Source organism: Piliocolobus tephrosceles, chromosome 5 (assembly GCF_002776525.5).
Source record: "Piliocolobus tephrosceles isolate RC106 chromosome 5, ASM277652v3, whole genome shotgun sequence".
NCBI lineage: Eukaryota > Metazoa > Chordata > Mammalia > Primates > Cercopithecidae > Piliocolobus > Piliocolobus tephrosceles.
Genome location: NC_045438.1, coordinates 51,888,594 through 51,914,720, shown reverse-complemented (window position 1 = coordinate 51,914,720; position 26,127 = coordinate 51,888,594). Strand labels below are relative to the sequence as shown.

The 26,127-nt window shown below is 42.6% G+C and overlaps 1 protein-coding gene across 4 annotated transcripts in view; it reads right to left on the bottom strand.

The window, feature by feature from the left end:
• The window catches only part of PLEKHG1 (pleckstrin homology and RhoGEF domain containing G1), a 243,528-nt gene that overhangs the window by 38,072 nt on the left and 179,329 nt on the right, over nucleotides 1–26,127 (bottom strand). For all 4 annotated transcript variants that reach the window (XM_023206155.1, XM_023206158.1, XM_023206156.3 and 1 more), the window contains exons 5-7: nucleotides 17,184–17,253; nucleotides 7,806–7,852; nucleotides 2,757–2,907 (exon numbers count right to left, since the gene is read on the bottom strand). In XM_023206155.1, coding sequence (XP_023061923.1) covers nucleotides 2,757–2,907; nucleotides 7,806–7,852; nucleotides 17,184–17,253 — 268 coding nt within the window. The remainder of the gene's footprint in view (nucleotides 1–2,756; nucleotides 2,908–7,805; nucleotides 7,853–17,183; nucleotides 17,254–26,127) is intronic.

Here is a 26,127-nt window from a genome sequence, read left to right as displayed (position 1 = left end):
TCTTACCACTGGAGGCCCACAATCCCAGGAACATGAGAGAGGGACAGGATCTTTGTTCTAATTCTTTTGAGCACATAAGATACTTGTCCCTTGATCCTCAACAGTCTAAAGATACAGACTATTGTATATAGTTCCTTTGATTCTTTCTCTCTCCTCAGTGCCCAGCAGAGAGCTGGGTGGTAAATAAGTGCTTATTAAACTGAAACTATTGCCTTCTTAAAAACAACAATAACAGTAATCCTATATTAGTGCCTAAAACGGTAAGAAAATACTAATCAATTAGATCGTTCTTGTTACATTTATTATACATAATCAGCTAACAGGTGGAGGTTAAATGTTATGGTATAACTTGAAGATTAGTCCCATTATTTTATAGTAATGACGTAAATCTTTGTTTACTTTTACTGAATACTCAACTTTTTCATCTAGCTAGAAACTGTAAAAGAATTTACATTTTCTTTCCATGCTTGGACTCAGCTGTTAACAAGGTCCTAAATGGCAAATTTGAAAACATAATGATTTCTTCTTTTAGCCTGAGAGACAATTGTGCTCATCAGTAAACAGACTGGGAGGTACAGAGGATATTTCTGTGGGGATTTTCATGGATGGCTACATAACTTTGAAATGATGTGAATGGGCTGGGCGCGGTGGCTCACTCCTGTAATCCCAGCACTTTGAGAGGCCGAGGCAGGCAGATCATGAGGTCAAGAGATCGAGACCATCCTGGCCAATATGGCGAAACCCCATCTCTACTAAAAATACAAAAAATTAGCTGGGCATGGTGGTGCGCACCTGTAGTCCCAGCTATTCGGGAAGCTGAGGCAGGAGAATCACTCGAACCTGGGAGGCAGAAGTTGCAGTGAGCTGAGATTGTGCCACTGCACTCTAATCTGGCAAAAGAGAGAAACTCCATCTTAAAAAAAAAAAAAAAGAAAAGAAAAAGAAAGAAATGATGTGAATGACATAGAGGGAGCCCTCTGATCATCTATGAAAACAGAAAACACTTCAAAAGCAACCAGAAGTCAGTTTTAGATTAATCTAACCACTTTTTTTTTCTTCACTGCCAGCCCTTAATATGCAGGATAAAGGCTGTTTTTCCTGTTAATTAACTTTTTGTAAGGATCTTGACTTGTTGTCTCACATGCTTAACTGAGATCTTAAACTTTCCTTTTGACTGATGGCCATCTCACTGTCTAGAAGACCATATTAGAGATTGTTGGGACACACGCGTCTTAGACATTATATTAACAGAATTCAGCAGAGATGTGTCCTGAGACAAATCTTATTTAAGAGTTATTTGGACACTGATTTCGCAAATAAACCCAATAAATCTAAGAGGTCATAAGGATCAATTTAAAAATTAAAATAATATCCCCGATGTGACTTCAGCGAACATAAGATTCTCCAAAGATAAGCCACCCAGGCAAACAGACGAAGCTAAGAAATTGCTAGTAAAGATGGACAAAGTTCTTGAAATTTTAAATATATATGAACCAAACAAACCTGGAATAATTATCCAAGTTAGAAACCTGGAATCACTTAAAAAAAGATACCTGTAAACTGCAGGCCTGTTGATGTGGAGAGGAACTCTGAATTAAAATTCCTTTAAAAAGGGGATTTTAATGTATCATAAAAATAATAAAAAACAATAGCTTACTGTTATCAAATGCCTGTGAGTCACAGTGAATGTGGGCAAATGATAAGATTTAGACCCAGGCGGTCTTTCCCAGAGCCCTGTTCCTAACCACTCCACTGCACTGTCTTTCTCCTGCTACAAAAGTAAGCAAGTCCTACTTACAGAATGAAAATTACCTACTATCATAGGTATTTTTTTTTTTTTTTCATTCGCATCAACTTTTTTGGAGGGTAAGAAATAAGAATTTGAGGCCGGGCGTGGTGGCTCATGTCTGTAATCCCAGCCCTTTGGGAGACTGAGGCAGGAGGATTGCTTGAGCTCAGGAGTTTGAGACCAGGCTGGGCAACATGGTGACATTCTATCTTTACCAAAAATACAAAAAAATTAGCCGGGCATGGTGGTGGACACCTGGAGTCCCAGCTACTCAGGGTGCTGAGGTAGGAGGACTGCTTGAGCCCAGGAGGTGGAGGTTGTAGTGATCTGTGATTACACCACGCATGCCAGCCTGGGCAACAGAGCCAGACCCTGTCTCAAGAAAAAAAAAAAAAAAAAAAGAAAAGAAAAAAGAATTTAAGAGATATGATTATCTTTGTTTCTAAAGCCTTCTTGAATTTTGTAAAAGTAGTGGAAAATAATATAAGAGGAGAGACACCTGAAGTGACGCTAAGCCCAGCGTGGAGGTCACTTACGACTCTGCTCATCTGTCCTCTCCCTTTTTAGCCCCTTCTCTTTGCTCTCCGTACAAAAGCCAATCTATGACAAACAGCTTTCCTTTCCAATTGCCTACTGAATCGGGGCTGATGGAAACATTACAAAATCTGTTTTCCATTTGCATGATAGCTCCCTGCCTGAAACTGTCAGTGCACAGGGCGAGGCACTCCTAAGCCCCATCAGAATCAGAACTAAGATTAATCTCTTCTCTTGGCTGTTGTCAATGGGGCTACAGGCCCAGAATATAAATATCTCCAAAATCCTCAAAGCAGATTAGTCAGTTGTGAAATATGAGTGTGGGAAATGTTTCCATATGTCCACAGCATTTTCTGGTATTTTCCACCAAACTTAATATATACACACAAAACTCCCATCCTCTGGAAAGTGCTCACGCCAGGCAGAAACTTACATGCAGAAGGAGATGATACTTGAGAATCCGCTGCACTGGTTTCAAGAGATAGGACCCCAGAGGCAGCGAGTGCTTCAGAGTTTCCTGACGTTCCCTGAAGAATTTGGCCAGTATCTTGTTCCTCATGCACTCTGTTAGCACAGCCACGGATCTGCAGGAAGAATCCATGTTTTTATCTAAACTGTAATGCTTTATGTGGATATTCAAGTTTTAAATGCCATTACAAGTGTAACTGCTCTAAAATGGGTAGGGTAGTTCCAGAGCTGCAGCCAGATCAGCATGCCTTTAGGTAAATTGGAGAAAGGGGTCCCTCTGGGAATTAGATAAAGGCACTGGACCCAGCGGCAGTGGCACCCTGGACTCATGGCTCCTAAGGAACAAGTTCCTTCTTTTTTTTTTTTTTTTTTTGAGACGGAGTCTCGCTCTGTCGCCCAGGCTGGAGTGCAGTGGCCGGATCTCAGCTCACTGCATTTCTAGGAGACGCAGCCTTGTGCCAGGGTTCATGGCTTCGCAAAATTTATCTGAGTGGGATTTTAGCCCCTAGCTGTGCCCTATCTGGGTATCCCTGTGCAGTGCTCACACAGCACGTCTATATTCCATTTCCACAGGTTAGATTATAAAGAGTAGGCAGACTTTCTTTTTACTAAGAAAAAGGAGTTCCTTCCTGCTAGAAGATCCGGTTCCCTGTCAGAGCATTTATCACCCCCTCTGCTGGCCCCTTTTATATGATGCACAAACTGGGACCCTATGTGGTGGCCTTCCTTAGAGACCTCTTCCCTTGGGGGAATCTTTGAACAGGTCTCCCTTTCCACCTCCAAATTGTTGTCCTTACACAAAATACAGCTTCTGGGAAAGCCAGATAGTCTTGCTCCTATGGAGTGTGCCTCAGATCAGGGTGTTCCAAAGAATTCCTTCAACCCAGATCCCCCCCAGGTGCTGGGCATAGATAGCCCCAAAACATCTTAAGGCAATGGTTGAAACAATGCTCATATCACAAAGCAAGTTAATGGCTTGTGCAGTCACACACATGTAAATTAAAAATCTTTTGTTCTCAAAATGTAGAAGGAAGCAGGTGGAAATAATTTCAGCCCTTTTCTCCCTAAGTCAGTAACATTTTCAGGATTAATTGAGAAAATCAGATAGAGCCAAACAAGAAAATAAGGCTGTGAGGAAGTTAAATGGAAGTTTCATAATTAAACCATTAGAATCCCTTTTGTGCCAATCTACTTTGAGAAAAATCTATTCACATTGATTTATTTTCCCCTTGAGTCAAGATTTCAAAACTCTCCATCGTGTAACCCAGGAATGTTTCTAAGGTTCTTTAGAGTCAGAATTGGCTGCTCTGTATCCCTTTGGCCACCTAAAGGCTTGGGCTCTTGCTTAAGGGTAAAAACCTGCAACAAATTAGGAGTATGCTGAGCTCCAGGTTCCTGGAAGTCTTGGGCACAGGCAGGCATCTGAGGACAAGGACCTGGCCGGGTTTGCGCCCCTCCCTGGGGAAGAGTGTGGGAGCTTGTGTCTCCTCACAGTAAAATCACTGACGTGTGACTGGTATGAAGATAGTGGACACTGTCAAGATGTGCCTGTGACATCTAATATCATCAGCCTGGCTCCAAAGGGGGAAGGAAAATTGTCACATAGGCTGAAACACCTGGCACTTTTGGCTTGTTAAGTGGGAGAAAGGAACTTTGGGTCTGAGAGAGCAAACTGATTGGATACAAGCAGACAAGTTAAAATATTTCTCTATGAATATGAAAACCACACAACTGGGCAAGAAATGGACATGTCTTCTTCACTGAGAACAACTTTTGAGTACCTCTCTGCTAACATGTTTCTTCAAAGTCAGACTCAATTTTTTTTTTTTAAAGACAACTGTCTCACCAGGCATAGTGGCTCATGCCTGTAATCCCAGCACTTTGGAAGGCCGAGGCGGGTGGATCACTTGAGATCAGGAGCTCAAGACCAGCTTGGCCAACATGGTGAAACCCCATCTCTCCTAAAAATACAAAAATTAGATGGGTGTGGTGGCACGTGCCTCTAATCCCAGCTACTTGGGAGGCTGAGGCAAGAGAATTGCTTGAACCCGGGAGGCAAAGGTTGCAGTGAGCTGAGATCACACCAATGCACTCCAGCCTGGGCGAGAGAGCGAGACTCTAACTCCAAAAAAAGACAACTTTCTCCAGAAAATTATCCTTAACCTTGAGCTTTTATTACACATTACTGAGTTGGTCCTGTGTTAATTTACATTTATTTGATCTTCCAGAACGTGCTCTTTCACCATCGCATTTAGTTGCATCTGACCTTCAAAAGAATAGAAACTGCTTGAAGGCAAGGGTATTGTTTGCTATTTCCTGCCAACATACACCAGGCTTGGGACAGTGCTCCATGAATGACAAGCTCTTAAAAATGTCCTTGTGCAAATGATTTTGCCTTTACCCTGGCTCTGAGGCAGCCTAGCATATACAGAGGCTGTTTTTATTTTGTACTCTTCTTAGTAAATCACAAAATCTGAATTTGCAATTTTGGAAGTTTAAATTAAGAAGTTATTTCTTCAAATGATATGTTTATAATGAAATTTACACAAACATAATTCCCCAAACAAGCTCCTGTATCATTTTAGATTCTCATAATTGGGTCCGGAACTTTGTTGATTCTTCAGAATCTGAACGTTTTTCCCTTCCCTGAGGAAGAAGTTTTGTGGAGAAGTTGAGGGCCGATTCTGTGATCCCTCTGAGTTAGGGTGTGAGGCAGGCTGGCTTTTGGTTTAGAATCATGGGATTTAGCTGGGGCATCCTGCAATCTCCTGATGTTTTCAGCATTAAGATGGAAACAAATCCTTTAAGAGAGAAAATTGTTTAAGTGAAACCATGTAAATTAACTATGGGTGGGTCTACAGATAAGGATGTATAATAAATGTTCTAATATGCATGTGGGTCTATTTATTTATTTTTTGTTTTGTTTTTTTAGGGGAAACTGGAGAAAGCAAGGATCCTCCCAGGGAAAGTATTTGCCACGAGTAAGTTGAGCCTCTGAACTTCTGGCTTCTCGGGTTTTTTTTTTTTTTTTTTTTTTTAAGACAGAGTCTTTCTTTCTCTGTCAAAAAGGCTGGAGTGCAGTGGTGTGATCTCAGTTCACTGCAACCTCTGCCTCCTAGGTTCAAGGGATTCTCCTGCCTCAGTGTCCCAAGTAGCTGGGATTACAGGCATGTGCCACCGCGCCTAGCTGATTTTTGTATTTTTAGTAGAGACGGGTTTCTGCCATGTTGCCCAGGTTGGTCTCGAACTCCTGACCCCAGGTGATCTGCCTGCCTTGCTCTCCCAAAGTGCTAGGATTACAGGCATAAGTCACTGGACCTGGCTGCTTCTTGGGTCTTTAAGATATAGGATCTTGCTCTGTTGCCTGGGCTGCAGTGCAGTGGTGCGATAATAGCTCACTGTAGCCTCCAACTCCTGGGCTCAAGCTATCCTCCTGCCCCAGCCTCTGGGCTCAAGTTATCCTCCTGCCACAGCCTCTTGAGTAGCTCTAGGACTAGAGATGCATGCCACCACATGCAGCAACATCCTGGGTCTTTTAATCTACACTGGCTTTCCGAGGTTACTGCTGACAGTGGGGAGCAGGGAACCTATTTGTTCTTCCTTCCAGAAGTAACACTCAGGGCTCAGCCTGTTGGCTTCTCTTCTAGGTGGATCCCACCATCCACTTTATCGTCAGGGACCTGTCTACCAAGACTGGCTACAGAATGTGTAAAGTCTCCCTAGCGCTCTTCTTCCTGGCTGGTCCTTAAGATAACTCAAAGTCTGGCAGGGCGCGGTATAATTGCAGCTACTCAGGAGGTTGAGGTAGGAGAATCATTTGAACCCAAATGTAAAGGTTGCAGTGAGCTGAGATCGCGCCACTGCACTCCAGCCTGGGTGGTGGAGTGAGACTGTCTCAAAAAAACAAAACAAAACATTCCATAACTCAAAGTCTGCTAATCATGTGGAAAAAAAGGAAAATAAAAAGGCAGGGGGAGAATCACAGTATCAGCAACTTTTACAAGGACATATTCATAGTAGCACGAGGTCTTAGAAGTCGGAGAAGAAACCCTGGTTCAAATCCAGGTTGGGGCATTCATCAGCTATGCACCCCTCAGAGAATCACCTTACCTATCAGAGCCTCAGTTACTTCATCCATGAAATGGGGAAGGGGCAGGGATGATGATGAACTAGCACTTATGAAGAACCTAGGAGGGGCCAGGCACCGGGATGGGTGCTCTGCTTTAAAAAAAAAAAAAAAAAAAAAAAAAAAAATCCCTCAATATCTCTGGATTTCTTTGAAAAGTTAAATTTAGTATTTTGTATTTACAGCATTTAGTACAGTGCTTAGGAATTAGTAAGGGCCCAATAGATGTCTTCTGGAGAAAAAAAAAAATTCCTACAGTTGTAGCCCATCATCTTAGGCCCAACTCTCTTACTGAAATGGTCAATACATTGACCAAGGATGCTTCCTACAGGGCCCTTGTGACATTGACTTCCAATGCAAGAAAAACTGAACCAACAACCCAGGTGATAATGATGAAGCCCCTCTTCTCATCTAGGCTTATGATGATCTGTCCTTCCTCTGAACTCCCTTAAACTTACATAGTTCGTAAAATTTATTTGGAAAAAATAGAACCTGTTCTCTCCCCACCTAAATTATAAAAACTCATTAGCAGTGTTTCCAAAATTCTTAAAAACATGACACGCACAGAAAAGGGCTAGCAGGCAAGACTCACCCTGATGCAACAGCTTGCTTAGTTTCCTTTCGGAGATACCTAGTCATTTTTTTGGTTTCTCCATAGACTTTCTCAATTTTTCCCCACACTGGCTCTGCAGGGAGCCCCAAAGCCCAGATGGATCCATATCTGGGTGCCCCTATATATAATCTGTTCTCAGCATGTTTTGCATTCTTCTCATATTATTCAGCACAAGGCCAGGCACAGAACACCTAACAACGACATGTACTGCACCAGCTGACTTGAAACAATGTGAAAGTGAGCAAAAGTACTCTTGTCCCATTCTTGATCCATACCTTGGATAGTTAGTGCAATACTGGGTATAAATGTGGAACTCTTCACTCTGCAAGGAAACAGAAGACATTTTTATAGGCAACAAAGCACAGACACATTCATTTGAAAACAATAAAAAGAAATAGCATTTGGGCCTTGATATTTCTACATATATATATATTTGAGGCGTAGTTTCACTCTCGTTCGCCAGGCTGGAGTGCAATGGCATGATTTTGGCTCACTGCATCTCCGCCTCCCCGGTTCAAGTGATTATCCTGCCTAAGTCTCCCGAGTAGCTGGGATTACAGGAATGCACCACCATGGTGGATTTGGTGGATTTCAATGTCTTTCACAATTTTTTCCTAGACTGACAAAGAAAAGAGGTATGTAGATAGGGAGAGGAAGCGGCCGGAACTTTTGATGGTAAGACCGTCAGCCAGAATAACTAATTCAAGGCCAATGAATTACTAGCTCTTGCAAAATCTAAAATAAAATTACTTTTTTTTTTTGAGATGGAGTCTCGCTCTGTTGCCTAGGCTGGAGTGCAATGGCACGATCTCTGCTCACTATAGCCTCCGTCTCCACCTCCCCAGTACAAGCAATTCTTGTGCTTCAGCCTCCCGAGTGGCCGAGATTACAGGCATGCGTCACCACGCCCAGCTAATTTTTTGTATTTTTAGTAAAGATGGGGTTTCGCTATGTTGGCCAGGCTTGTCTCTAATTCCTAGTCTCCAGTTATCTGCACGCCTCAGCTTCTCAAAGTGCTGGGATTACAGGCATGAGCCACCATGCTTGGCCTTGAAATTATATTTTGAAAAAGAGCCACAGATTATTTTGGTGGGGTTTCATATTCTGCAATTTTTTTTAACTTTTACTTTCTTTTACTTTTTAGACTGCTTAATGCTAGATTCACATGTGACCCTAAGTGCCTATTTTTCTGGCAGCATTAATGCTTTAATTTTTTTAAATTCTAAAATCTCTACTTAGAATCCTTCCTGTTAACCTCAAGTGGAATTAGGTTAAACTTTTTTTTAATGGAAAGTTTCAAGTAGACAGAATGGTATAATGAATCCCCAAGTTTCCATTGTCCAACCTCAATAATCATTAACTCCTTGTCTCTGCCCCCGGCTGCTCCTCTGCGTCCCCATCATCCTGAATTAAATTCTAGACATCATTTTGCTTGTAAATAGTTTAACATGTATCTCTAAAATAAGGACTTTATTTTATTGTTTTGAGACGGAGTCTCACTTGTTGCCCTGGCTGGAGTGCAGTGGTGTGATCTCGGCTCACTGCAACCTCCACCTCCTGGGTTCAAGCAATTCTCCTGCTTCGGCCTCCTGAGTAGCTGGGACTACAGGTGTACGCTACCACACCCAACACATTTTTTGAATTTTTAGTAGAGATAGGGTTTCGCCATGTTGGCCAGCCTGGTCTTGAATGCCTGGCCTCAAGTGAACTGCCTGCCTTGGCCTCCCAAAGTGTTGGGATTATAGGCATGAGCCACCGTGCCCGGACTAAAATAAGGAAACTAAACAGAATACCATTGTTACACTTAAATAATTCCATAACATCATGAAGTTTCACCAGTCACTATTCATATTTCCTTTTCTCTTTTTAAAAGATTTTGCCTGTTTGATTTGCAAATAAAAATCACACAGAGCAGGCTGGGCGTGGTGGCTCACGCCTGTAATCCCAGCACTTTGGGAGGCCGCGGCGGGTGGATCACGAGGTCAGGAGATCGAGACCATCCTGGCTAACATGGTGAAATGCCATCTCTACTGAAAATACAAAAAATTAGCCATGTGTGGTGGCGGGTGCCTGTAGTCCCAGCTACTCGGGAGGCTGAGGCGGGAGAATGGTGTGAACCTGGGAGGCGGAGCTTGTAGTGAGCCGAGATCACGCGACTGCACTCCAGCCTGGGTGATAGAGTGAGACTGTCTTAAAAAAAAAAAAAAAAAATCACACAGAGCAAATGGTTGCTATCTCTTTAGTAGTCTCTTTTAATCTTTCAGTTCTCCCCTATTTTTCTTCCTTTTGCAAGTGAGTTGAAGAAACCATACTGTTGTGCTGCACAGCCCCAGTTCCAGTATTACTGATGACATCCTTAAGAGTTTCCTTGTTATTTATGTTTTTGCGATGGATTCTCACTCTGTTGCCCAGGCTGGAGTGCAGTGGCGTGATCTTGGCTCACTGTAGCCTCTGCCTCCCAGGTTCAAGTGATTCTCCTGCCTCACCCTCTGAAGTAGCAGGTATTATAGAAATGCGTCACCACACTTGGCTAACTTTTGCATTTTTACTGGAGACGGAGTTTCCCCATGTTGGCCATGCAGGTCTTGAACTCCTGACCCCAAGTGATCCACCCACCTTGGCATCCCAAAGTGCTAGGATTACAGGCGTGAGCCATCACGCCCAGCCTGGTTTCATTTAATATGCCCTGTCCATTATAGTCATACTAGTTTAGTACAGACTTGCTCAGATTTAGGTTCCATAATTTGGCACAATACACTAGTGGCTATTTTGTAATGGAAGTACAATGGAAGTCTAATGGAATCGGGAAGTCCAATGGACATAAAGTCTGGTTGTCTCTCTTCTGTGATGCTAACAACCATTGGTACTTATTGGCTAGATCTATTAATTTATTAGGGTTTGGGAAACAGTGGTATTTCTAATACTTTATTCCTTATTTATTAGCTAGAATCTTTCCATAAAAAAGAACCTCCTTATATTAACTTTTGGTTACTCTGCAGTTTATGGTTTGTGTGGGAAAGGCAGAATAAATGCTTAATTCTTTCCTTTTCATTTCAAGACAGGATCTTGCTCTGTCACCCATACTGAAGTACAGAGGTGTTGTCATGGTTCATTTCAGCCACAACCTCCTGGGCTCAAGTGATCCTCCCACCCCAGCCTCCAGAGTATCTGGGACCACAGGCATGCCACCACCTCTGGCTAAGTTTTAAACTTTTTTATGGAAACGGGGTCTTGCTATGTTGCCCAGGCTGGTCTCAAACTTCTGGGCTCAAGTGATCCCCCTGATTCAGCCTCCCAAAGTGTAAGGGATTACATGTATAAGCTACCACACCCAGCCAATTCTTTCCTTTAATTTTCAAAATAATGCATTGATTCTCCAGCATCATGCAAATGTCATCAATTTGGTGTTTTAATATCACTGCAAATTCATTAATATGGGCCTATTTAATGAGTTTTCATTGTTTTCAGGTAATTATCTTCACTGATGTTCAAATTATCCCATTTTCGGCTAGTAGGAGCCCCTTCTTGAGCATTCATGACCTGGCCTATGGTGTTTTGTAGCTTGTTTCCTGGTGTGACAAGATGTTCCAGACTATCTTGTATATTTCGTGCCCTACAGTCATTCTTCATGGAGTCCCTATTCCTTCTGGCAGGAAACAGTGTTGGGAGACCACAATCTGGGTATCAGGGACACTCTTGCTGCAGGGTAATCATCATTTCTAGGACTTCTCAGCAGACAGAGGTAGGAAGTGGTGTGTTTTGTTGCTGTTGTTGTTGTTTGTTTTTGAGATTTGTTTGTTTGTGAGTCTTGCTCTGTCACCCAGGCTGCAGCGCAGTGTTGTAATATTGGTTCACTGCAGCCTTTGCCTCCTGGGCATGAGCCACTGCAACCCGGCCTGCTCTGTGTGATTTTTATTTGCAAATCAAACAGGCAAAATCTTTTAAAAAGAAAAAAGGAAATATGAATAGTGACTGGTGAAACTCATGATGTTATGGAATTATTTAAGTGTAACAATGGTATTCTGTTTAGTTTCCTTATTTTAGTCCGGGCACGGTGGCTCATGCCTATAATCCCAACACTTTGGGAGGCCAAGGCAGGCAGTTCACTTGAGGCCAGGTGTTTAAGACCAGCCTGGCCAACATGGCGAAACCCTATCTCTACTAAAAATTCAAAAAATGTGTTGGGTGTGGTAGCGTACACCTGTAGTCCCAGCTACTCACTATGACCTAGCTAATATTATATTTTAAAAATATACTATATATATATATATATATATATATTTTTTTAGTAGAGATGGGGTTTTGTCATGTTTGCCAGGCTGGTCTCAAACTCCTGGCCTCAAGTGATCTACCCACCTCGGCCTCTCAAAGTGCTGAGATTACAGGTGTAAGCCACCACTCCCTGCCTCCGAAGAAGCCTAACCTCTATTCTTTTCCCTTCTAGTCTGTTCCCTCCATTCCTGTGTCAATTTTTAATCACTTTTTTATAATCAATTTTTAATCTTACAGGCTTTCATCTCCTATGTAAACAAATGTTATACCAGTGATCCTCAAACTTGAGTATCAGAATTACCTGGAGGGCCTGTTAAAACATAGACTGCTGGGTTTCTGATGTAGTAGGTCTTGGAGTAGGGCCTAGGAATCTGCATTTCTAACAAGTTCCCAAGTGACGCTGATGCTGCAGGTCCAGGACCACACTTTGGGAACCACAGTGCTGTACACACACTTTTATCCACTCCCTTCCCTGAGGAGTGTATAAAGATTTTTTTTTTTTTTTTTTTTTTTTTTTTTTTGAGACAGAGTCTCACCCTGTCGCCCAGGCTTGGAGTCCAGTGGTGCAATCTCAGCTCACTACAACCTCTGCCTCCTGTGTTCACATGATTCTTCTGCCTCAGCCTACCTAGTAGCTGGGAATACAGGTGCTTGCCACCACGCCTGGTTAATTTTTTGTATTTTTAGTAGAGATGGGGTTTCATCATGTTGGTCAAGTTGGTCTTGAATTCCTGATCTCAGGTAATCTGCCCGCCTTGGTCTCCCAAAGTGCTGGGATTATAGGCGTGAGCTACCATGCCTGGCCAAGATATTCTTTACTGTTATTGCTTCACAGTACTTCATTATGTGGATACCAAAGGTGATTCAAACAGGTTCTTGTTTAGGGACATTTGGCTGTTTCTAGTCTTTTGCAGTAACAAACATTAAACAGTATTATGCTTACGTGAATTTCTGTCAGTGTATCCTTGGAATATATCTCTCGATGTAGGACTGATGGGTGAATGGGTGAATTCAGATGCTAGATACACAGCTCAATTCCTTTCCATAGGGGCCATGCCATTTTCTTTTCCTACAATTGCGAGAGTATCTCTTTCCCCATGGCCTTGCCAACATTTCAAGCATTGTACCAAATTTTCAAGCACGCGATTTTAAAAAGTCTAAATTAGTTGCCAACTTTTAAAAGTTGAAAGATACAAGTATTTTTATTTCGACCAGGCACGCTGGTTCACGCCTGTAATCCCAGCACTTTGGGAGGCTGAGGCGGGTGGAGCACCCGAGGTCAGGAGTTCAAGACCAGCCTGACCAACATGGAGAAACCCCGTCTCTACTAAAAAAATACAAAATGAGCCGGGTGTGGTAGCACATGCCTGTAATCCCAGCTACTCGGAGGGCTGAGGCAGGAGACTTGCTTGAACCCGGGAGGTGGAAGTTGTGGTGAGCCGAGATCGCACCACTGCACTCCAGCATGGGCGACAACAGCGAAACTCCGTCTCAAGAAGAAAAAAAAAAAAAATTTCAATTTCTAGCTTCTCCTGAAGAAGTATAAGACCCACCAGCCCTGGGCCTGCAGTTTCACATGGCAATGACCATCCCCAGGAGACCAGGCAAACACCTTGACTGCTACAGACTCTACCTGGGCCCCTTTGTACACCTGAGTTCGCTTATGGGTTCTTGAAGCCAGCCCTGGCTCCATGGATGAAAATGCCAGAGTGACTTGCCCAAGGTCTGTGAGCAAGCTAATGTACCAAATGGGGACTTTTCTCTGATTGGCTCATACTTTCTGAGTTTCTTGCTTTTTCTTTCCTGCCTCTTGCTATACTCAACCTGGAATAAAACAATATCAAGTTGACTTTCCTTAAAATTTGGGACCTGCAGGATCATTTAAAATACAAATGAGAAAACAATGGCTTCAATGAAAATAGGTTGACATTGCATAATATAGTGACCTACTTGTACCCAGCTATCATAAGACCTCATGAGTTACGCACGACTGAATTTCTGTGCATTTTGTGATATCATGGCTCTATTCCTATTTTAAATTGGAGGGTTTTGATTTAAATCAGCTATATGTCCTTAATTGGAATTAAATGCAAGTTTGCCCTTAGGTTTGTGAAGCTCTGTGGACCTTAAAAATGACGGTTTCACATACAAATCAACAGTTCCTACTTAGATACCATTATTTATTAAATATGCCACCCCAAATCCACTTAGAAGGATTTAGGGGAATGTGTTATACAAATATATACAAATTACAAGAAAATATATTCCTTCTAGTTCTTCAAATCTTTCAAATTGTAATTAGAGATGACATAAAAATGAGACATTTAATTATGAAAGAGCCAAAATATGATATAATCAGTGCTGACCAATCAAGCACATGGGTCCTTCAAATATTTATTGAATAGGGAGCCAAAGTAAAGCAATATGTATGATTTTAGGGGTTCTTCTGCCACAGGGTCCTCCTCTCCCTGATTCCTGAGAAGTTTTCACTGGACACTACAAGAAAGACTGAATATGTAAATAGCATATGGGTAAGGTAACTCTGACTTAAATTCACGCTAATCATATGACTATCCAATATCCACACTTCCTTGAGGATAATTTTAGTAAGTGGGTGGTACATGTGCATGCTTTCGTGTGTGTGCGTGTGTGTGTATGTATGCGTGTGTGTGTGTGCACACACACTTCCTGGGCTCTAAAAGGAAGAAGGCACCAACAGAGAGAGGGTAGACACAACACAACGAAGGAGAGTAGGCAGCTAAGGGGAGGTTGAGGCTCTAAAGACACTTTGTCTCCCTCCTAAACGTTGCCCTGGGTCAGCCTTGCTGCCAGTTAAGATGAGGGACGGATGTGAACGTGGAGTTTGTAAAAGCAGCAAAGTGAGCCATTCTAGGTGTTTCCAGAGACCTAAAACAGACAAATGTTTACTGGAAGAAGGTTTGGCCTGCCCAGTAGGAAACTTTAATTTCTGTCCTTCGAGAGAACTGTGGGTTCATTCTTCTATGAGCATCAGGTAAAAAGCGACCATGTTCTCCACTTGTTGATAAGGACTTCTGTAACCTACACATACCATGACAGTAAGCAAGGTCAAAGATGAATCTCTGTGCAGGCCCCAGTGGTTCAGATAAAAGCAGAAGTCAACTGTCAGCTTCACCTCTTTCATTAGTGGCCTCCCAATTAAAGCAATTTTCCATTCCTCCCTAGAGTTGAGCAGCTGGTTGTGTTTCAGAAGATGTAACATCTTCTAAATGTCAGGGTGCTGAGTGAAAGGCAGGCAGTGCCTGAGCCCAGCACTCCCTCACGATTCCCCGTTTCCATGCGAAAATGCAGAGTGCTCAAGTCAGTCTTCTAATTAAACTTGGCAATATTACAATGAAAAGGAAGATTTGGGAGTTGGCAACATGGCACATAAACAAACTTTTATGTGAATAATTAAGCGAGAGCTAAGCATACGCTGGAACATCTTTAATCAACTTGTGATTACAGTTACCAGTAAAAGCCCAAACATTTCCGAAAGCTTCTACGTTGTTTATGTGCTGTGGTTATTCTAACATATCTCCTTTGATATACTCAGCATATCTTTTTACCCATTTCGCCTTCTTTCATTTTTCTTCTTTTTTTCAAATCCCTGTCCAATTTTGACACAGGCAACTGTGAAAAGGATTGTAAGTTTCAGCTTACACATGGGTAAACGTGTGTGCACAAACATTTTACATGTGAACACACACACACAAAGTCAGGAGAGTTTTATATACGAGCCCACGGATTGCCTTTAAGGAACTTTGCTCCAATAAAACCCAGGGTGTTGTGTTTGGAAGCCATCCGGATGGATCTGCCGCCATCAGAAATGACCCTGTGGAACAGTCCGGAGCCAAGTCAGATTGGAACCACATCTCCCAGTTCACACCCGACTCCGGAGCTCGAAATACAGTGCTAATTCCCAGTGGGTCTCAAAGCGCCATCATGAACTTTTATTAAACCTTCGTGCATTTCAAACTACAACTGCAGAAACCACATGAAAGTTTGCTGCAAAACAATTTCTGCTAAAGGCTTTCCAAACAAAAGCTGTTGCATGTTTAAGATACTTTAAACAAGACAGGAATCTCTATATACTAGGTAGCATGCTGAGAAAGTAATGTAGGAAAGGCTCGCCGGGTAGGTTTCAGAATTCCATCTCCTATTCCAGTTCAGAGCACGAGCTCACTGTCATTTAAGCTTTGAAAGTCAAATCCAGGCCGGGCGCGGTGGCTCACGCCTGTAATCCCAGCACTTTGGGAGGCCGAGGCGGGCGGATCAGAAGGTCAGGAGATCAAGACCACGGCGAAACCCCGTCTCTATAAAAATACAAAAAATTAGCCGGGCGCGGTGGCGGGCGCCTCTAGTCCCAGCTACTTGGGAGGCTGAGGCAGGAGAATGGCCTGAACCCAGGAGGCGGAGCTTGCAGTGAGCCGAGATCGCGCCACTGCACTCCAGCCTGGGCTACAGAGTGAGACTCCGTCTCAAAAAAAAAAAAAAAAAAAAAAAAAAGAAAGTCAAATCCTTTCCTTGTATTTTTCGAAACCATTGATGCAGCTTAAGAAAACAGTGGAAGAGTACATTTTTTAAAATGTAGGAGATTAATTCTGCTTCTCTCTATCCCTCAAAAGATAATTATCTATATTAAAGATAATCATAGAGACTAGGCTAGTGCCACATATATTATACGTAAAATATTTAGATTCTCTTGGACTTTCACTAAAACTAAACTTTCACTTTCACTAAACTAAACCAGTTTAGTGGTATTTTATATTTTTCTAACATTCATCTTCTTTTTTTTCTTTTGAGACAGAGTCTTGCTCTTGTCGCCCAGGCTGGTGTGCAATGGCGTTATCTTGGCTCCTGCTGCAACCTCCACCTCCCGGGTTCAAGTGATTCTCCTGCCTCAGCCTCCCGAGTAGGTGGGATTACAGGCATGCCACCACACCTGGCTAATTTTTGTATTTTTAGTAGCGACATGTTGGCCAGGCTGGTCTCGAACTCCTGACCTCAGGTGATTTGCTCGCCTCAGCTTCCCAAAGTGCTGGGATTACAGGTGTGAGCCACAGTGCCTGGCCTATTTTTCTAACATTCTTCTACTCCGGGCTGTCCGCTCCCAAGCTTTAAGTTTTTCCCAGCAAAGAGTAACATCATTCAGTTACTATACAAGTTCTAGAAAAACTACGAGATTAGTGTCTCCCTGGCTCCAGGAACAATACATTTTTGCTACTCAAACAAACAAACCGGAGAAAGATTAGTGGCTAACTCTATCTGATATGAAACCAACCAGTCATTTTAACTTTAAAATGAAAAATTCTGTACTCTGTATCTGTCTCAGTTGGCCCAGAAGGATGAACCCTGCTTACCTTGGACACAAAACACTCTGCTATGGCCACAGGATCATTTTCACAGTTTTCCAAATCTTGCAGAAGTTCACTAATAAAAAAATAAGAGCCAGGAAGTATTAGATTGTAGTCTTCTGGGCGAGTATATTTTGTGTAATTTAAAAGTTTAAACATTTCCATGGCATTTACAAGGAATCATATAATTGGATAACTGAGGACCTGCTGTCATTGTATCCAATGATACAATGTTTACAATGATACAATGATACAATGTAAGGGACTTGCCCAAGGTCATGCTGTAGCAGGGGATTAAACCCAGGTCGAACCTGTAGTTCTCCCACCAGAGCTAAGCCCTGCCTACCTTTAAGTTTTGCAGACATTTGTCATTATCTACATGAATGCTCACTGATGCTCATTCAGACATCAAATAGCTGCCTGGGTACCAGGTACAGTGTAAAGGATTAGGAACACATCAGTGAGCAAAGTGAGATATGGGCTCTCGGGGGTCCCCAACCTTTTTGGCACCAGGGATCGGTTTCGTGGAAGACAACTCTTCCACAGACTGGATTGCGGGGATGGTTTTGGGATGATTCAAGCGTATTACACTTATGGTTAGATTCTCATAACCTAGATCCCGCGCATGCACAGTTCACAGACTGGTATTGGTCTGTGACCTAGGGGTTGGGGACTACGTGGCTCTGGTCTTATGGAGCTTCCAATCCATTGGAAGAGTCAGGCATTCAATGAAATATCACACTAACGAATACAAAATTATAATAGAGATAGTGTTTTAAAGGAGAGATATGTTGGGGAGGGAAATGTCTTTCCTCAAATGTAAACCCACGTTATTTTTTTTACTGGGAGTATCATTATTTTAAGTAACAGCATAATACTTCATTGTGTGACTGTACCGTAATTAATTCAATGAATCTCACACTGTTGGATAAAATTCTATATATGGAATTGATGGGTCAAAGAATATTCTTAGTGTAAATGTTAACACATTTCTAAATTGCACTTCACATAAGTTATATTAATATACACTTTACTATGCTAAGTGTTTATTTTAATGAGCCATATGTTATATATTTAATAAAAAGTGAAGTAGTTCTACAGGAATTATGAGAAAAACAAGCAGTTTCTGGTTCTCTGCTTCTCATTCTCGATGGGCGCTGCCCAGAAGCATTTTTGATTCTTTAGGCTGTTTCTGCTCTAAGAAGGTCCATGTCTCTAAGCATGCTGATAATGTGTTCTCATTATTTTTCAGTTCTAGGTATTATTTACTTCTCAGTTTCCCCAAACTTACCCTTTTGTCTTCTCAGTAGTTCTAAGATGTCTCCCTCTCTCTTTTTTTTTTTTTTTTTTTTTTTTAATTTTAGAGACAGGGTCTCACTCTGTCAACCAGGCAGGTCCTCCTGGGCTCAAGTGATCTTCCTGAAGTGCTGGGTTGTGTGAGCCACCGTGCCCAGCCTTCTCAACTAGTTCTGTTATGTAATTTGATTCGATTAAATGTCAGAATTTACATCTTTAAGACTATGTAAGTATTATGCCCTGTTAGTCTTAGAGTATACCATGATTTCATTTCCTTTCTTAGAGAACCATGTTTTCCCTGGAGTTAAAATTGTTTCTCTTATTTTTTCCTTTTTTCAAGATAAACACCATTAATTTATTAGCAAGTTGTGTGCCAGAAGTATAAGTCTTGTCTCACTGTGTTCAAATATATATTCTATGGCTTGCATTTCTTTCTTGGTGACCTCTGCTCCAACCTGGACAGGCTGCTCTCCAGGCCTGCTGGTTCTTTCATCAACACCATCCTATGCTAGCCTTTGCTCGTCTCCTGTATTGCCATTTCCAATGTATTCCTTCCTTTGGGAGATTATAAAATTGAGCAATAGCTTTCTGAGTATGAGTAACAGGAGGTATGCTTTCTGAGACTCTTCCCATTTCAAAAATGTTCTCCCTTCACACTTGGCTAATAATGTCAGTAGATATAAAAGTCTTGGTTGGAAGTAATTTTCTTGGAGTATTCAGGGAGCTATTTGTCTACCTGTTGATTTATAGGTTCTAATGCTGCTATTGAGATTCCAGTATCATTCTGATCCCTAGCCCATTCTGAAAGCTTTTAGAGTTACTCTTAGTTGACATAATTACAAAATTTTGTGATAACAGGCTTTGGGTGGGTCTTTTTCATGCACTGAGCCAATGTACAAATTTGGGAAATGATCTGGATAGCAGTTCTCCAAGTGTGGTCTAAGGACCCCTGGGGTTCCTGAGACGAGACCCCTTTAGGAGGTCCACAAGGTTGGACCTCATAAAAAATACTGGGACATTATCAAATTTTTAAACTTTCATTCTCTCATGAGAGTACAGTGAACTTTTCCAGAGGCTACATGACGTGTGATATCACAACAGATGGAAACTTGAAGCAGATATGAGAATTCAGCTGTCTTCTAGTAAGTCAGGCAGTAAAAAAGATCTGTAAAAATGTAAAACAGTTCCAAAACAAACAAAAAATTTTAGTGGAAAAAGTAGTAAAATTATTTTTCTAGAAATATGTGGACTTGCTTCTTTTTTAGTTTTAAATAAATAGATATCTTAACAGGTTCTCAGTTTTCGTTTCTAACGTGGCAAACAAAACACAATAAAACACAAACAAAAAGGCTTTTTGGGTCCTTCATAATTTTTAAGCATGTAAGAGATCCTGGACCAAAACACTTGAGAATCTCTGCTCCTGGCTGGGTGTGGTGGCTCACGCCTATAATCCCAGCACTCTGGGAGGCCGAGGCGGGCATATCACCTGAGGTCAGGAGTTCAGGCCCAGCATGGCCAACATGGTGAAACCCCATCTCTACTAAAAAATTCAAAAATTAGCCGGGTGTGGTGGTGCACACCTGCAGTCCCAGCTACTTGGGAGGCTGAGGCAGGAGAATTGCTTTAGCCTGGGAGGCGGAGATTGCGGCGAGCCGAGATTGCTCATTGCACTTCAGCCTGCATGTCAAAAGTGAGACTCCGTATTAAAAAAAAAAAAAAAAAAAGAAAAATCTCTGCTCGTGAATTATGTCTTTGATATTTCCTTCCTTCCAGTTTTAAAGTTCCTATTATTCACATATTGGATCTCCTGGTTTAATATGCTAATTTTTCTTATTCTTCCTCTTCTACTTTCTATCTTCCTGTTTATTGCTCCATGTTTTTTGGTAGGGAGAGATCTCCACTTTATTTCCCATCTATTTTTCCCCCCATTTCTTGTATTGACTTTTTGTTTGTTTCAATCATCAGATTTTCAATTTCAAAGTTTTTTTTTTTTTTTTTTTTTTTTTTTTTGAGATGGAGTCTCACTCTGTCACCCAGGCTGGAGTGCAGTGGCGCAATCTCAGCTCACTGCAAGCTCTACTTCCTGGGTTCACGCCATTCTCCTGCCTCAGCTTCCCTAGTAACTGGGATTACAGGCGCCCGCCACCACGCCCAGCTAATTTTTTGTATTTTTAGTAGAGACGGGGTTTCACCGTGTTAGCCAGAATGGTCTCGATCTCCTGACCTCGTGATCCACCTGCCTTGGCTTCCCAAAGTGCTGGGATTACAGGTGTGAGCCACCGCACCTGGCCTCAAAGTTGTTTTTTTAAAAACATGCTTTTTGGATGTTTCTTGCTTATGCTTCTGTTTTTATTTCATGGGTGCAAAATCTTCCCTTATTTCCAAAGATGCCATGATGATGATAATGATTTTGTACTTTTCTTTCCTGTTCTTTGTTTTCTGCTGAGCTCCCTTTTTGATGATTTTAGCTTCTGTCATTCATATTAGACACTGCTCTCAAATTCTGAGTATCTTCATTTGTCCTTTCGTATTTGAAAATGAGCCACAATGTCAATCACGAACTCTTTGCAGGGATGGAGTTTATCGTGTGGTGTTCCTCATTCCAAGGCAGTGGTTCTGAAACTTTTGGCGTCAGGACCTCTTTATACTCTTAAAAAATTTAGTGAGAAGAGTAGCATTATTTCCCATTTTTGCAAATTTTTAATCTCTAACTTAATAGAACATAGCTGGATTCTCATATCTGCTTCTGCATTCTATCTGTTGCAATCTGTTGTTTTGGTTGAAGTATATAGGAAAAAAAATCCAGTCTCACACAGATATGTCACTAGAAAAGGAAAGAATATTTTAATGGCTTTTCCAATTAAGTATGGATAGTCCACTAATATCCTTCATATTACACTGAAACTCAGCAAGCGGTAATGGATTAAAGGCCTGTTTGAGTCTGACACCACATCAATGCACTATACTGTTACTTTATTTTATTATTATTATTGTTATTATTTTGAGACAGAGTCTCGCTCTGTTGTCCAAGCTGGAGTACAATGACGTGATCTTGGCTCACTGTAACCTCCACTTCCCGGGTTCAAGCAATTCTCCTACCTCAGCCTCCCACCATCACGCCCAGCTAATTTTTGTATTTTTAGTAGAGACGGGGTTTCACCATGTTGGCTGGGCTGGTCTTGAACTCCTGACCTGAAGTGACTGGCCTGCCTCTGCTTCCCAAAGTGCTGGGATTACAGATGTGCACCTGGCTACTGAACCATTACTTTAAAATCCAGTGGCCTATCTTGTATTTAGAAAGGATCTTTTAAAACAGTCCCAATTCCAAACATTTTTCTCCATATTCCTATAAAACACTCCCTTTGTAAGATCAGAAAATATAGTTCTGATATTTATATAATTTTCTTTTATAGAAAGATGAGTGTGATTAAATTAACTCTTTTCCCGTTTAGAAAAAAAAGTTCAGCTCTCTGCCAGCACTCTTTTAATTTTACATAAGCATGCTCTTTGAGGCTGAAGCTAATCTGACTGGTTTTCTTTTCTTTTCTTTTTTTGGAGATGGAATCTCGCTTCTTCACCCAGACTAGAGCGCAATGGCACGATCTTGGCTCACTGCAACCTCCACCTCCGGGTTCAAGAAGTTCTCCTGCCTCAGCTTCCCCGTAGCTCGGATTACAGCCTTGTGCCACCATGCCCAGGTAATTTTTGTATTTTTAGTAAAGACGGGGTCTCACCCTGTTGGCCAGGCTGGTCTCGAACTTCTGACCTCCAGTGATCCACCCACCTCGGCCTCCCAAAGTGCTGGGATTACAGGCGTGAGCCACCGTGCCCGGACTAATCTAATTTCCAATGTGAAAATAAAATATAAAAACTGTTCTTGGCTGGTCGCAGTGGCTCATGCCTGTAATCCCAGCACTTTAGGAGGCCAAGGCAGGCAGATCACACGTTCAGCAGTTCAAGACCAGCCTGGCCAACATGGTGAAACCCTGTCTCTACTAAAAATAAAAAAAATTAGCTGGGCGTGCTGGTGCACGCCTGTAATCCTAGCTACTCAGGAGGCTGAGGCAGGAGAATTGCTCGAATCCAGAAGGCAGAGGTTGCAGTGAGCTGAGACAGTGCCACTGTACTCCAGTCTGGGCGACAGAGTGAGACTCTGCCTCAGAAAACAAAACAAAACAAAACAAACAATAACAACAAAAAAACCTGTTCTTGGAGTTATCTGTAAACAGAACATCACAAGCATCTGAATCATCAGAATCGTCTATATTTCAGAGAAATTGGATTCATCAGTTGAATCTTCAGCCAACAACCATTCAAGAACGACATTAACATCCTGCGTAGGAATGCTATGTTTTCTAGGATTTGACATTTTCAGCAATCGAGAATTACTATATTTTGTAAATAGAAATACCACTACTAAAAACAGAATGCTATAAAGAGAATGATGTCTTTTGTTTCCAAAGTCGATATAGTGGAGTGATGTGAAAATAAAAATAAAAGCGAGATATGTCATGGTAAAGTTATCTCGGGGTAAACGCTGCACCTGTGAGCACCGCTGCCCAGTATTCTCCGGGCAAATAGGAAAAGGGTTTAAGGAGAGTTGAAACTGCATCATTCTGACCTGAATACTGGATAAGATAAGACAAAAGGTCTAAGAAAATAATAGCCAGAGGACCGGGTGCGGTGGCTCATGCCTGTAATCCCAACACTTTAGGAGGCCAAGGTGGGCAGATCACGAGGTCGGGAGTTCGAGACTAGCCTGGCCAATATGGTGAAACCCTGTCTCTACTAAAAATACAAAAATTAGCCAGGCATGGTGCTACTCGGGAGGTTGAGGCAGAAGAATCACTTGAAACTGTGAGGTGGAGGTTGCAGTGAGCTGAGATCATGCCACTGCACTCCTGCCTGGGCAAGAGAGTGAGCCTCTGTCTCAAAATAAAATAAAATAAAATAAAAGAAAAAGAAAAAGAAAATAATAGCCAGAGAAACATTTTTGGGCCAGTATTTTCCATTAGTAGAGGATGGGGTGCTCTGGATGTATTGTATCCTGGTCTTTCAGCCTAGGCCCTCTCTCTTAGCAGGGAAGAACTGTGAGCAGACTCCATCATGTTATTTCTTTCTTTCTTTTTTTTTTTTGAGACAGAGTCTCGCTCTGTTGCCCAGGCTGGTGTGCAGTGGTGTGATCTTGGCTCACTGCAACCTCCACCTCTCGGGTTCAAGCAATTCTCCCTCAGCCTCCTGAGTAGCTGGGACTACAGGCGCCTGCCACCACACCTGACTAATTTTTTGTATTTTTAGTAGAGACAGGGTTTCGCCGTGTTAGCCAGGATGGTCTTGATCTCCTGACCTCGTGATCCACCGGCCTCAGCCTCCCAAAGTGCTGAGATTACAGGCATGAGCCACTGCGCCCGGCCTTGTTATTTCTCATAGTACAAAAGAAACACTTCTTGGCAGGCCAGGCATGGTGGCTCACACCTGTAATCTTAGCACTTTGGGAGGCCGAGGCAGGGGGATCACCTGAGGTCAGGAGTTTGAGACCAGCCTGACCAACATGGTGAAACCCTATCTCTACTAAAAATACAACAATTAGCTGGGCATGGTGGCGCATGCCTGTAATCCCAGCTACTCGTGGGGCTGAGGCAGGAGAATCACTTCACCAAAGAGGCAGAGGTTGCAGTGAGCTGAGGTCGCACCATTGCACTCCAGCCTAGATGACAGAACAAGACACTGTCTCAAAAAACCAAAACAAAATAAAACCTTCTTGACAATCTTTAACCCCCTATGTTTTAAACTGAATGTTCAGATTGCCTCCAAGCTTTAGTTTCATCTCACGAGGGGATGTGCTAGTAGGAGGCAGTGTCTCAGGGGACCCAGCCAGGCTCCAGGTGTACCTCACCTGTGAATGAATGCCTGGCACTCGTTGCCCAAGAACCACAGAGCTGGGAGGGCACTCAGATACCTTCAGTTCCGACCCCTAATTTCTTTTCTTTTTTTTTTTTTGAGATGGAGTCTCGCTATGTCACCCAGACTGGAGTGCAGTGGCTCGGTCTCGGCTCACTGTAAGCTCCGCCTCCTGGATTCTCACCATTCTCCTGCCTCAGCCTCCTGAGTAGCTGTGACTACAGGCGCCCACCACCACGCCCGGCTAATTTTTTGTATTTTTAGTGGAGACAGGGTTTCACTGTGTTAGCCAGGATGGTCTCGATCTCCTGACCTTGTGATCTGCCCGCCTCAGTCTCCCAAAGTGCTGAGATGACAGGTGTGAGCCACCAACCCCGGCCCCGACCCCTAATTTTAAGGTGAGGAAAACATGGCTTGTTAAAGGAGGTAGCTTACCTTAGGTCACACTGCTAATAATGCATGGCCACAGCCATGGTTAGATTCAGGCCTTCTGAATCCCAGTCCCGTACTCTCCTAGAAACATATCTATTGAAAGAATTGTTTGCTGTTCCACTCAAGGCTGAGGGCCAGACTCCACACTGTTATATCTTCAACATGGTACTGCCTACCAGACAGGTCTTATTTGAGTTACCTGGTCAACTTTCCTTTACAACCCTTTTCTAAAACAGGATAAACACAATAAAAATGGGACTAGTAAAGAGGAAGTAATGGCTTTCTCTCATGCTCTTGTCACTGGGGCTATCGTCCCCATGAAGCTGTTCCTATCTACTTTGTTTGCTATTCAATAAGCAATTGCTAAAAGACTGGATGTCAGGTAAGGAGGTTACAGGGGTAAAGAAAGTGGACAAAGGCCCTGTGCCATGTGTTTATGTTCTGATCACAGGCGAAAAGTACTAATAAGTGTGAATAAACAACATAATACCACATTGTACTATGTGATATGAAGGAAACAGAAGGTAGTATGATAGAGAGCAACTGAAGCTGGACAAGGGTGAAAGAAGGTTAGGACAGTCAGGGAAGGTTCTCTGAGGAGGTGATATTTGAGTGCAGGAAGACTTGGAAAGGAAAGTCATTTTAGAATGTGATTGCAGGCCGGGTACGGTGGTTCACGCCTATAGTACCAACACTTTGGGAGGTCGAGGTAGGTGGATCACCTGAGGCCAGGAGTTTGAGACCAACCTGGTCAACATGGTGAAGCCCCCTCTCTACTAAAAATACAAAAATTAACCAGGTATGGTGGCGAGCGCCTGTAATCCCAGCTACTTGAGAGGCTGAGGAGGGAGGGGCGCTTGAACCTGGGAGACGGAGGATACACTGAGCCTAGACTGCACTACTGCACTCCAGCCTGGGCAACAGAGAGAGACTCCATCTCAAAAAAAAAGAATGTGATTGCAAACCAGGATAGAATGAACTTGGTGGGTTCTCCTGTGAGGTATACAAAGGAACCCACAGTGGCTGGAATTTGGTGGGCAACAGAGAGTGTGGCGGGATAGAGGAAGACATCTCGCTATAAAAGATATGCAAATACACAAAGTACTATGGGAGCACACTGGGGGCCCGGAATGCAGTGCATCAGCCACTGAAGACACTCCTAAATACCAGACACGGGACAATTCTACAGTTACAGTCTCAGGGGGTGGAGACTATGGATTTCTCATTGAATCAGTCATGTGCACTAGGATTGCATCAGTGTGGCTAATGTGCAACTGCACATGTGCACCAGGACTGCATCAGTGTGGCTAATGTGCAACCG